Genomic DNA, 13,693 nt, shown 5'->3' with positions numbered 1-13,693 from the left:
ATATTTTCTATCTCTTGCTTGGTTTTAAAGTCTTTCCTTTCCCAAAGATTTGACATGTCTACTATTCTGCATTCACCTAATTTGCTTATAGTTTCCTTCTTTATATTCAAATCATTCACCCATTCTGAGTTTATCTTGGTGTAGGGTGTGAGATGTTGATACAAACCTAATCTCCCATACTGTCTTCCAATTTTCCCAGCAGTTTTTATCAAATAGTGGATTTTTGTCCCAAAAGCTGGGGTCTTTGGGCTTATCATAGACTGTCTTTCTGAGGTCACTTACCCCAAGTCTGTTCCACTGATCCTCCTTTCTGTCTCTTAGCTAGTACCAAATTGCTTTGATGACCACTGCTTTATAGTATAGTTTGAGATCTGGGACTGGAAGGCCTCCTTCCTTTGAATTTTTTTTTTCATGATTTCCCTGGATATCATTATTCTTTTGTTCTTCCAAATGAACTTTGTTATGTTTTTTTCTAATTCAGTAAAAACTTTTTTTGATAGTCCAATGGGTATGACACTAAATAAGTAAATTAATATATTATATATTATTAATTTATTATAGGTAGGATTGTCATTTTTATTATGTTAGCTCGTCCTACCCATGTTTTTCCAATTGTTTAGATTTATTTTTAATTGTGTGTAGAGTGTTTTGTAGTTGTGTTCATATAGTTCCTGTGTTTGTCTCGGCAGATATATTCCTAAGTATTTTATATTGTCTAGGGTGATTTTAAATGGGATTTCTCTTTCTAATTCTTGCTGCTGAGATGTGTTGGAGATATATAGAAATGCTGATGACTTATGTGGGTTTATTTTGTATGCTGCAACTTTGTTAAAGTTGTTGATTATTTTGACTAGCTTTTCGGTTGATTCTCTGGGGTTCTTTAAGTACACCATCATATCATCTGCAAAGAGTGATAGCTTGGTCTCCTCATTGCCTATTTTAATATCTTCAACTTCTTCTCTAATTGCTACAGCTAGTGTTTCTAGTACAATGTTAAATAATAGAGGTGATAATGGGCATCCCTGTTTTACTCCTGATCTTATTGGGAACACTTCTAGTTTATCCCCATTACAGATTATATTGGCTGATGGTTTTAGATATATACTGTTTATTATTTTTAGGAAAGGCCCTTCTATTCCTATGCTTTCAAGTGTTTTCAATAGGAATGAGTGTTGTATTTTGTTAAAGACTTTTTCTGCATCTATTGAGATAATCATGTGATTTTTGTGGATTATGTGGATGGTTTTCCTAATATTGAACCATCCTTGCATTCCTGGTATGAATCCTACCTGGTCATAGTGAATAACCCTCGTGATGACTTGCTGGAGTATTTTTGCTAGTATTGTATTCAAGATTTTTGCATCTATATTCATTAAGGAGATTGGTCTATAGTTTTCTTTCTCTGTTTTTGACCTGCCTGGCTTTGGAAACAGTACCATATTTGTTCTGTAAAAGGAATTTGATAGAACTCTTTCTTTGTTTATTCTGTTAAATAGTTTGTTAATATTGGGATTAGTTGTTCTTGGATGTTTGATAGAATTCATTTGTGAATCCATCTGGACCTGGGAATTTTTTCTTATTTCTTATTTATTTATTAAATCAATAGTTCTTTGACTTTCAATTTTATTAATTTCTCCTTTGATTTTTAGGTTCTCTAATTTAGTCTTCATCTAAGGATTTTTAATTTGTTCACTTTCTAGTTTTTTAATTTGCATACCCAATTCATTGATCTCTGCCCTCTCTAATTTGTTAATATATGAACCCAAGGATATTAATTTCCCCCTGAGTACTGCTTTGGCTACATCCCATAGATTTTGAAAGGATGTCTCATCATTGTCATTTTCTTCAATGAAGTTATTAATTGTTTCTCTGATTTGTTCTTTAACTGGTTTTGGAGAATCACATTGTTTAATTTCCAAATAATTTTTGATTTGCCTCTCTGTGTACCCTTACTAATGATTATTTTCATTGCATTGGGATATGAGAAGGTTGCATTTATTATTTCTGCTCTTTTGCACTTGTTTGCAATGTTTTTATGCCCTAATACATGCTAAATCTTTGTGAATGTACCATGTGCTGCTGAAAAGAAGGTATATTCCTTTTTGTCCCTATTTATTTGTCTCCACATATCTACTAACTCTATTTTTTCTAAGATTTCATTCACTTCTCTTACCTCTTTCTCATTTATTTTTTGGTTTGATTTATCTAGTTCAGATAGAGGAAGGTTCAGGTCTCCCATTAGTATAGTTTTTCTATCTATTTTATCCTTGAGCTTCACTAGTTTCTCCTTTAGAAATTTGGATGCTATGCCATTTAGTGCTTACATGTTGAGTACTGATATTTCCTCATTGTCTATACTGCCTTTTATCAGGATGTAATTACCTTCCCTATCTCTTTTAACTAGATTTATTTTTACTTTGGCTTTGTCAGATACCATGACTGAGACTCCTGCCTTCTTTTTATCAGTTGATGCCCAATATATTTGGCTCTATCCTCTTACTTTTACCCTATGCATGTCTATCTTCCTCATGTGTGTTTCTTGTAGACAGCATATGGTAGGGTTTTGGATTCTAATCCACTCTGCTATTCACTTGTGTTTTATGGGTGAGTTCATTCCATTCACATTCAGAGTTATGATTACTAGCTGTGTATTTTCCAGCATTTTGATTTCCACTCCTAGTCCTGCCTTTTCTTCTTTCACTATTTCCTTCTACACCAATGTTTTGTTTTTAATCAGTCTCCCTAATTCCCATCCTTATTTTACTTCCCTTTCTACTCCCTCCCTTCTTATTACCCCCTTATTTTCTTTACAGTCTTTTTAAACCACCTCCCTCTCCCTCTCCCTCCCTTGTATTGCTTCTCTCCCCACCAGTCCATTTGTTACCCTTCTACTTCCCTATAGGGCACAAATCAATTCTCTGCCCCAATGTATTTGATTTTTCTCTTTGAGTCAATTTCAATGCACGTAAGAGTTGAGTTTGCTGCCTCTATGCTGCCATCTTGACTCCACCCCCTCTATTAAGTATTAATATTAACTGATGATTAAGTATTTGACTCAGTGTATGCTACTCTGTGCCCAGCTTTAGAGGAGTAGCTGAGAAGTAAGAATTGGTTCTTGCCCTCAAGACCTACATGGGGGTGGGGGTGGGGGAATGAACTCTTAGCAAAACTCTTGTAAACCCAAGAGTCTATTGATCTTGAAAACAGCAACACTTGCCACATTGTACCCTATGAATGCCACATTCAGAGAACTTCCTTAAAAGCTGGATAAATGGCAGCATTTTTTAAGCCTACTGAATTATAATGGAGAATTTTTGACAAGTTTTTGCCAATTCTTAGATAACTTACTTGCATGGGGAAATTTTAGTTAGAAGAAAAAAATGTCTGATTATCCACATAAATAGCATTTTCCCAAATGAAAGACATTATCAGATTTTTCTAGGGGTTCTACTAGAGTTTGGGTTGCCCCAAAATCTTAGCCCTAAATACTGCAGCTTCCCCAAAAGTTGTCTTAGGGTAGAGAAGAGGGACTAGAGAAAAGAGGACCAAGAACAGAACCTTTGGATCTGGGGGAAGAAACGATAGGGCAGAGAGCTCTCATCTAGGACCTCTGAAGCCTCACAGTTACAAAAATAAAAGAAAGCCCTGGCCTGGTTCTGTCAGTCAGTCAAGAAATATTTATGAAGTACTTACTAAGTGCCTGGCACTGTGCTAAACTTTGAGGATACCAAAACAGACAAAGTAAAAATAAAGGGAAATCAATTTCTTTTATAAAGTTCATAAAGGCAGGAACACTGGTACAAAGAACAGTGTATTGAGAATCAACAAATGGATTGGTGATCTAGGCCTGGCCCTGCTGTATTAATAATTCATTTCAATGTTTGATAAATAGATAACAGTGTATAGGACCCTGGGGTAACACAGCTTAGATAAGAGGAGAGTTAAAATTTTAGTACTGGAGTTTCATATTTATTTAAAGTTTTTTAAAAATATATTTATTAACTTTTTAAGCTTTATGCTTCCTCAAGGACTTAGTATAGTGCCTTAGTATAGGTGCATAATAGGTATTTGAAAAACCGAACTGAATAGAATCTAATTGAACTACATACTAGATATTTAATAATAATGCTGGAATTATTACTGGATTAATTAGTTAATACTGGAGTAAGTATTACTGGTCCTTTAAGTTTTGAAAAAGTCCCTTATAGACAAAAAGATAATGTGATTGAGAGTCTGAGGTTCAGGTTTCAAATTCCTCCTCTACCTCTTATTCCTCTGGGCTTTACCTAATCTATAAAAATAAACTTTAGACTTGAAGATCTCAGAGGTCTCTTCTACCTCTAAGTCTATGATCTTATGACTATTTGATTCTCACAACAACCAACTAAGAAGGGTTTTAGAGCAAGAATGCTTAACTATGTTAGTGCTCTAGCTGCCTTTGGCAGTCTGGTAAAAACCTATGCAGAAAATAAAATTCATAGGATTGTAAAGTTATGAGTTTATGTAAGTCATAAGGTTATTAAAGATTATAAAGGTGAGTGAAAATAAAGACTTGATTTCCTACACACACACCCCCATCCTAGTTAACAGACCCCTAAAATCCATTCATCAACTCATGGATCTCAGGTTAAGAATTCTATTCTGAAGGTATTCTCATTTCCTTTTGCAATGAGTGACTTAGTTATATCACACAGCCAGAAGCTATGAGAATGAGCCTTGGGCTGCAACCCTCTTGACTCCATTTACAAAGAGGCTGCTAACATAAGCAAAGACCTACATCCAGTAAACATTTGCCACCCGACAAATGTAGAGCAGGGTATAATTAAATGCTAAATTGAATGTCCTCTTGATCCACAATGTACTGTGAAGACAATAAAAGCTATGCCTGGTCAGGAAAAGGAGAGATGAGTATGGATTCTAAAAAAAAAACCTTTCACAATCTGTCTCCAGCTATCCTTCCAATCTTAGTTCACATTACCCACTTCTGGGCACTCCATGTTCCAAGGCAATAGTCTATCAAGCCAGCTGGTTGGCTGTTTCCCAAATTCCCCATCCCATCTCTCAACAAAGATTATTTCTCAAGTTTAGAATGAATTCCCTCCTCACCCCTCTGCCTCCTTGGATCATCCTTAGCTTCATTTAAGACTCAGCTCAGATATACCACCTAGGTGACACTTTCCTGATTCTAGCCAGCTTCCCTGAATTATTGATGCTTTCCCCTCATTAAATTATGTTATATCTACATATGTTTACATAGTACATCTGAATAATAACCTTCTTGAGAGTGGGGACTTTTTTCTTTTTTAAAAAGTGTTTTACTTTCTCTTTCTAGCACTTTTGCTCAGTAGGCTTCACACTGTAAGGGTAGAGGGTAGGGTTTGGATGTATGCCTTTATTGGTATAAGGAACCCTGAAGTAAGAAAATTCCCTCTGTGAATACAGGTAAACTTAGATAATTGCCTGGAGCAATTAGTGGCTAAATAGTTTACTCAAGGTAATAAATTTAGTGTTTGTCAATGACTGGACTTCAGCCTAGGTCTTATTATTTTCCTTCCTTCCTTCCTTCCTTCCTTCCTTCCTTCCTTCCTTCCTTCCTTCCTTCCTTCCTTCCTTCCTTCCTTCCTTCCTTCCTTCCTTCCTTCCTTCCTTCCTTCCTCCCTTCCTCCCTTCCTCCCTTTCTCTCTTTCTTTCTTTCTTTCTTTCTTTCTTTCTTTCTTTCTTTCTTTCTTTCTTTCTTTCTTTCTTTCTTTCTTTCTTTCTTTCTTTCTTTCTTTCTTTCTTTCTTTCTTTCTTTCTTTCTTTCTTTCTTTCTTTCTTTCTTTCTTTCTTTCTTTCTTTCTTTCTTTCTTTCTTTCTTTCTTTCTTTCTTTCTTTCTTTCTTCTTCTTTCTTTTTCCTTCATTCCTTCCTCCCTCCCTGTCCCTCCTTCTTTTCCTCACCCCCATTTATCTCTTCCCCCATATTAGGGATTAGCAGTGTTTGACACTAGATAGAACCCTAAAGCTGCCTGGCCTCTCCAGTCTCAAAAAAAAAAAATGGATAACTGGAGTCTCTGTTTGATGAGTGTCCTTTTAAAGTGAGATAACTTGCTTTTCACTTCCTTTTAGGGTTTGGTCATTGACCGTCTGGGGCGCAGACCTCTTCTCATTGGTGGCTTTGGATTGATGGTCTTCTTCTTTGGAATTCTCACTGTGACCCTGACATTGCAGGTATGGGGGTATTGTGTATGGCTACAAATTAATATTGAGGTTGGTAATTTTCTACCTAGCTTTTCAGAATGTGAGACACACTATTTTATACATTTTGTTTGTAACTCTTATTTTAGTCATTCTCAAATTATATATTTCTTCTAATTCCTTCTTGGAAACCTCATGTTTAAAGCCAAAGGATTTTGCTCCTTTTTGGCCCTGCCAAGGTCTTCTTTATCTTATTGTTCACAAAATAGATTGTTCTTAGTTGAGTCTTTTAAAAATTGAAATGATAATGCTGAATTTAGTGGTCTCCAGATCACAGCAATATGCTTTCTGAAGCTATATATTCAGTGGGAATAATAGACAACACTGATATATAATTTGAAGGCTTACCAAACAGTGACAATAACCCAATGACATTGGTATTGTGGTTATTGAATGAGGCATTGAATTGTTTGAGAAAGGGAGAGTCACCTGCAGGATGATAGATTATTACAGAAGGAGTAGACGATAAAGCAGATGGAGTAAGCTTTAAAGAAGGAGAGGCTTCTAAGGAATGGTGGCTGAGATGTCTGAAAGGGGTAGTAGAGATCCAAGACTATCCTAATTCCTTTTCCTGGCCATTTTCTGCTTCTGTCACTACCTTTATGGTCCTGAGTAAGTCATTTCCCTTCTCTTGGCTTCAGTTTCCTCTTCTGTGTGATGGAGGGCTATTACAGGATAACCTCAAAGTTGATTGTGAGGTCTGGAATCTGTGATCAACAGTCACCTCTGGAGAATGGAGATACTGGAAAGGGTACAAGAGGAGAAATCAAAGATGAAGGAAATTGTGTTGATGGTTGAACCAGGGAACAATGAAACAGAGGGAATAGATTAGAAAATGGTAAGATTAAACTGGACAGAGGTAAGAGTGAGAGGAGAGCTAGCAAAGGAAGAGGGCTTTCTTTTACTCTTGGAGACAATAACTCTGAACCACTGTGATTGAGGGGAAAAGAAACACAAATTTTCTAACCACAGTGGTATGCTGACAGGGGTCTTTAACTTCCATGGTGCTATGTTGGAAGAGTTTATCATGAGTTCTTTGCAAACACTAAGGAACTGGGATAAGGAATACCAGAGAATATGTCTGAGGTTTGGATCTCCAGAAAGGAGACTGAACTCACACATAACAGTGACTTAGTAATTATATTCCAAGATGTCAGTGTCTGGGGCATACCTGAGAGATAACCCATATGTGGAGAATGTACTTTTTAATCAATCAAGAAGCATGTATTAAATGCCTAATATTTACTAGGCTATGGAGATATCAGGGAAAGAAAAGAAAAAAGAAGCATTGACAGCTCTCAAAGAACTTCAATTTTATCAGGGGAAACAACATATAGATGAATACACACATATATTAATACATCTTACATATACACATGCATACATATTTTTGTTGTTGTTTAGTCATTTTAGTCATGTTTGACTCTTCATGACCCTATTGAGGATTTTTCTTGGCAAAGATATTGGAGTAGATTGATATTTCCTTTTCTAGTCCATTTTACAGGTGAGGAAACTGAGGCAAACAGGGTTAAGTGACTTGTTCAGGGTCATGCAGCTAGGAAGTGTCTTAGGCCAGATTGAACTCAGGGAGAAAAGTCTTCCTGACTCTAGGTCCAGCACTCTATCCAACTGTACCACCTAGCCCTCTTATATGTCCCAACACATATTTATAGAGAGAGCAATATGAGGTAGCTATGGAGAAAGGGTTCAAGTACTTGGATTCAGGTCAGGAAAAGCTTCATGCAAAATGTGGTATTTGAGATATACACCTATTTGTATCATATATATTATATATATACATATATACCTATATACAACATGCATATGCATATGAAATATACACATAGGCACAACATAAACGTGTGTGCGTGTACATTGTGTGTTTTAAATAAGTTTTATGCAATACATATATTTAAAATAAATAGTATGCATGTGAAATATAAAATGTGAGATGGGAAGTAAGAATCAACAACAGCTGAAGATCTCTGGGGACTTTGTGTTTCCGCTGCATATGATCATTTATTTGAAAAATTAGAATTTCAAAAAAACTGAAGTTATTTGTGGGGGTTTTCAAACCCTGTTGCAATCTAATTAGATTTGCTGGTTATGTTTAGGGCCAGGCTTTCAAGTTCTTAAAAGCTAAATAGAAGAGTTTACATTTTACACTGCAAGATAGTCTAGGGAGTCAATGCAGTTTGTTGAGTAGTGGAGTGACCCAGTCAAAGGTGGCTTAAAAAATATCATCTTGGCAGCTTTGCAGGGGATGCATTGGTGTTGTGAGAGACTCAAGGCAGGCTAACAATTAGTCTGGGCAAGGAATGGAGAGACTTCAAATATATTGAGGCTGTGTAAACAAGACATCAGATATGAAAGATGGAGTCCCTAACAACAAAAGGAGGCAAGATTTGTCAGCCAAGAAGATGTATGGGGCGAGGAAAAGTGAGGGATTAAGGATAATGTTAATGTTGCAAACATGAAAGACTGGAAGAGTGGTGGCACCCTCAGTAGTCCTCTGAAGGTTGTAGTCTAGTAATGGGGTATGACACATATTCAGATAGCTTCAAAAAGAATTTGCCCCATTATTTGGTGTTACAGTCATCTATAAGAAGCAGAGTAGCCCAAAGTACTGTCCTTAGGTAGGAAGACCGCTTCTGATACATACTGGCCAAATGTCTCTAGTAAAGTCATTTGATGTCTCAGTTCTCCAGGTAACTTTGCAACACTATAAATTGTGGAATAAGGGCTGGCTTGCATTGATAAAAAGGAGTTTTCTTATCTGAGAGTTTCCTATATCAGAAAAATCAGAGGTCTATTTCTATCCCAGCTATCTTTGATCCTTGAAACACAGATAACTGTAATATAAATTAATTTATGAAACATTCATTAAGAGATGCTATTAGAAAAAGAATTGTTGGAATAGAAATGCAGGTGAAAACACATGATTCATCACTTCATTGGGGTATGATTTGGGGTTTTGGTTTTATAAGAATATGGAAATAGGTTTTGTGTAATAATACATGTACAATGGCTTACCAACTCCGAGAAAAGGAAGGGAAGAAGGGAGGGAGACAATGTGAATCATACAACATCAGAAAACTTATGTGTAAATTTATTATTGATATTAAATATTATGAAAATATTTTAATTTAATTATTCTGTTTATAATATAATACACAGAATTTAATTATTGTTTATAATATATTATAAAATAAATTAAATGAATTAATTATTAAATGATATTAGGAAGCAGGAGACCAGTGTAACTCTAACACTCACCAGCAGTACAGTCCTGGTCAGATCACTTTCATTTTTCTGGATCTATTTCCCCATCTGTAAAATGGCAGTAATAATCCTTGCAGTAGCTATTTCGCTGAATGCTTGTGAGCAGAGTACATAGAGTACCTATATATGCTATCCAAATATCAGTTGGTGAATGCTATTGTGATCTATGAAGAAAGATACAGGTTTCACATGGAAAGGGAATTTAAATTTGGCTTTAAAGGATGGATAACATTTTAATATGAGAAGAAGGGTAGAAGCTGAGAGAGATGGAAGGCCATTCCATCCAGTGGCAATCATGTGAGCAAAGTCTAGAGACAAGAAAGAATTGGATATGTAGGTGTGATACTGAGTAGTCCACTTTGGTAGAAGTATAGGGTATCTTGGAGGTAGCCAAATGCAGTAAGACTGAAATGGTAAGATGGTAGTCGATTGGGGGACCTGAAGAGTTTCACCTTGACTCAGTGGGCAATGAAGAGCTATTGAAGGTAGAAGAGTGGTATGACCAGATCTGCACACAAAGAAACTGAATCAGGCAGAATGTTAAAGATGACACACAAAAAGAAAAACCAGGTCAAAGAATAAGATTAATCTATTTTAATAATGCCAGCTCACATTTGTATAATAAAATAGAAATACTCTCCTCCTGATAGTCCTGTCAAGGAAACAAGGCAGCAATTTTTATGTGCCTCTTATAAATGAGGAAACCGAGCCTCTGAGGATGAATAATTAGACCAACGTCACGAATCTAAGAAAAGGCAGAGGTGAGACTTAAAATGAGTTCTTCTGACTCCAAATCAATAGCTCTAGCTATTACACCACACAGCTCAGAGTACAAGTCTTTCCTTCCTTGAGAAATACTGCTTTGCTTCCTTCTCCAAGATTGTGGCCGGTGGTACATCTGCTATCAAAGGTGGCCACCCTGCTTTCTCTTTAACCATCCCAATTAATTGGCACCTCCATATGCTAGATTGGCAATACAATTATACACTCCCTTGTCTCTGCTGGGTCATCTTAATTACCATGCTCACATTTATACTCAGTCATACAACAACGGGAGAGAGAACAATTTAAGAATGAGAATAAAGAGAGAGAGAGTCGTCTCCCTACAAAGACCATAAATTTTACAGAGGTTCAGAGGCAAGATAAAGGCAGTCCTGATGCCTATTAGGAGTGGATGTAGCAAGGTCAGAACTAGACAAGTCCTTTGAAAGTTATCTCAGAACAAAGAGACAAATACAGAATGAGAATGCCCAGAAGTTGAACTGAACCGAATCTTGGCTACCTTCCTTTTAATTAATTTGTAAACAGTATTCTGCTATTCCCTGATAGAATGTAAACTCCTACAGTTTGTGGGAGTAGATAAGAGTGCTGGATTGTGGGTTCTGTGAATCTTAAAACTGCTCCAAATCTACTTAGAACATTTGGTTAAGGCTATTCCCTATTTGTAACAATAGAGGTACTTAATCAGGAATGTATTGGGAATTTTAACATTACTCCACCCATACTTAGGCATACTTTAGGGGAAGATAAAGTTGTAAAATCCTTACTGAACAATGAAAAGCCCCCAACTCACACTTATAGTGAAGCTAAAACCTTAAGCTAGGTCTATTTTTAGATCTAATACAAAAGGGTGCTAAGTACCTATAAAGGTTAAATTAATCACTAAAAAGGTCAAGCAACTTACAAAAGGCAAGAGGTGTGAAGTTTTAGTCTACCCAGAGAAGGTGAGAACTAAAGAGTCGTGAGAACTAAGAATGGGCAGTCCTGGGAAAAGCATCTACTGTGATTGGTAGACATGAAATTTTAGGGGAGGTGACATAAAAGAAAATTTCTTTAAAAAGATGGGACTTATTGAGTTTGGGGGGTTAGAGTTTAGAAGTTGGCGTTCGGAGGTTTGGAACTTGCTTGAGACAAATCTTGTGGTGAATGATAAAAGACTGATTAGCCTCTCTTAAGGCTCAAGCCTAGGCCATTTGGCCTAGGCCCTTCCTACTATTTCCTCTTACTCTCTCTCTCTCCCTTCCCGAAATTCCTTCATTTGTATTAATTAAAATCTCCATAAAACCCAGCTGACTTAGGTATTTTCATATTTGGGAATTTTTCCCATGGTGACTACTTATTTTTTATTTAAATCAAGACACTAAAAACTATCTTTACAATTTGGCTGAAACCTTTAAAGTTTTGGCAATTCACGGTATTGAAACCCACATTTTCATGGTTACAGTTCAAAACTGTCCTTTAACATTTACTACATATGTGACTAGTAAATCACTTAACTTCTCTGATGCATAAAATCGGAAGATTAATATCCAAAGCTCATGAACTTGCTGTGTGACTCAACTGTTAATCTTTGAAAATGCCTTACATGTTACTTTTTAAAAAATTTTTGAGATCCAGAATTGTTCTTCATTTTGTCTTTGCATCCTCAGAATCTAGCACAATGCCTTGAACACAGTATATTTTTAATAAATGTTTGTGGAATTAGCATATCTACTGTGTGCTTTTTCCTTTTCAGGGCACTGTGAGGTAAAAGAGAAATATTTGGTAGAATCTTTATAATCAGTAAATGATTTTAGTAACTGAACTAGAAACCCCTAAAATGAAAGTCTTGGTGATTTCTCATTTGCTGAATGTCCCTCAGGTGCTTGATGTTTATAGGAAAAGGCAATAGTAATGCAGCAGTGTCTGATGAAAGAAAAGATAATATTTCCATTTAATAACAGGAAGTTATGAAGCATCGTGACTGTCTAGTTAAAAATACAGTGATGCATGAGGCAAAACTCTATTGCTTATTAGTAATGTGTTGTGTCAGATTTGCCATCTGATTACATTAGACAGAAAAGGTTATCATCAAGCGCAGTTTGATTTGAGGTCAACTTTGTTAATTTTCATTTTCCTGGGGCTGTGACCCACAGGATTTGAGATAGGAGCCTAAAATCAATAGGAGATGAAGATCTCTTGAGACTTTGTTTTTCTGATGTAGGTAATCAGTTCTTAAAAAAAAATGAGAGTTTTAAAAAGCTACAGTCATTTGTACAGGTTTTCAAACCTGGTGCAATCATAATTATTCTTGTATATTAATAATAACTTATATTTATATAGTGCTTTGCAGATGAGGAAAAACAGGCTGATGGAATTCAATGAATGACCTGTCCAAGGTCACTTAGCGATTAAATTGGCTAGACAAAATTCATACTGACTCTGAGTCCAATGCTACATCCAATGTGATACTAAAGGTCAAAGATATTGATAAAATTTTGAATTATGTGGAACCTCAGAGATCACCTGGTCCAACCTTCAGATTTTGCAGATGAGGAAAGGGAGACCCAGAAAGGTTGTATGCTCTGTTGTCCACGAGCCCAAGATCACACAGCTAATACAAAATACATCTGGAATTGAAGTCCAAATCTCTTAGCTCCAAATCAAATTCTCTATTCCCTAAAGCATGATATGATTGCTTTCAAGACTGCTTTCACTGCCAGAGTCCAGAACTAACTCTTTCAGACTTCATGAAATTTCCCATGTATCTCCCTCTTTCCTTCCCTCCCTCTCCTCCCAGCACTAAAAAAAGCATCATTTGAATATATATATTATAACACGCATATTTCTTTTTATCAGTGTAGACTTTATATTCTAATAAGCCTCAGGGGAAAGGGAAACTTTCTGTTAATCTTAGAGTAAAAAATTAGACTAGATATATAGGCTCTCAAAATAATGTCCCCAATCAAAGGTGCTTAGTTTATCTTAGATTGGTTATATCTTTTGCCATATCCCTAATCCTTAAATCCAGGAAAAATATAAGAGCCTGGCATAATTCAGTTATTTTATAATTTAGGAAACCAGGAACCAGAAATTTCAGCAACTTCCTCAGGTCACTTGTCCAAGGGATAGAGCTGGGATCCAACTTGGGTCCTCTAAGTCTAACTCCATCATTTATTCTTCTACATCATTTTTCCTGACTTGTAGGAATAGAGTAAAGATCTGTGGTTTTTGGTAACTTTTGCAAGACCCAAGACCAATACAATACATCAATCCACATCAGTCAATTATTAATTAGAAAGCATTTATTGAGTATTTTCTATGTGCCAGGTACCATTCTACATGATGATATAAAGAAAAACAAAAACAGTTCATGTCCTCAAAGAACTTATATACTAAGAGATAAACATGAAAATT

At 36.0% G+C, this 13,693-nt stretch overlaps 1 protein-coding gene across 3 annotated transcripts in view; it reads left to right on the top strand.

Moving 5' to 3' along the window:
- Positions 1-13,693, top strand: part of SLC2A9 (solute carrier family 2 member 9) — a 382,090-nt gene that overhangs the window by 262,665 nt on the left and 105,732 nt on the right. For all 3 annotated transcript variants that reach the window (XM_056802424.1, XM_007496737.3, XM_001371196.4), the window contains one exon: positions 6,107-6,208. In XM_056802424.1, the coding sequence (XP_056658402.1) occupies positions 6,107-6,208 (102 nt within the window). The remainder of the gene's footprint in view (positions 1-6,106; positions 6,209-13,693) is intronic.

The sequence above is a fragment of the Monodelphis domestica genome, chromosome 6, assembly GCF_027887165.1.
Source record: "Monodelphis domestica isolate mMonDom1 chromosome 6, mMonDom1.pri, whole genome shotgun sequence".
Taxonomy (NCBI): domain Eukaryota; kingdom Metazoa; phylum Chordata; class Mammalia; order Didelphimorphia; family Didelphidae; genus Monodelphis; species Monodelphis domestica.
Note: the sequence above shows the minus strand (reverse complement) of the source record. Positions and strands in the feature narration are given on the sequence as shown.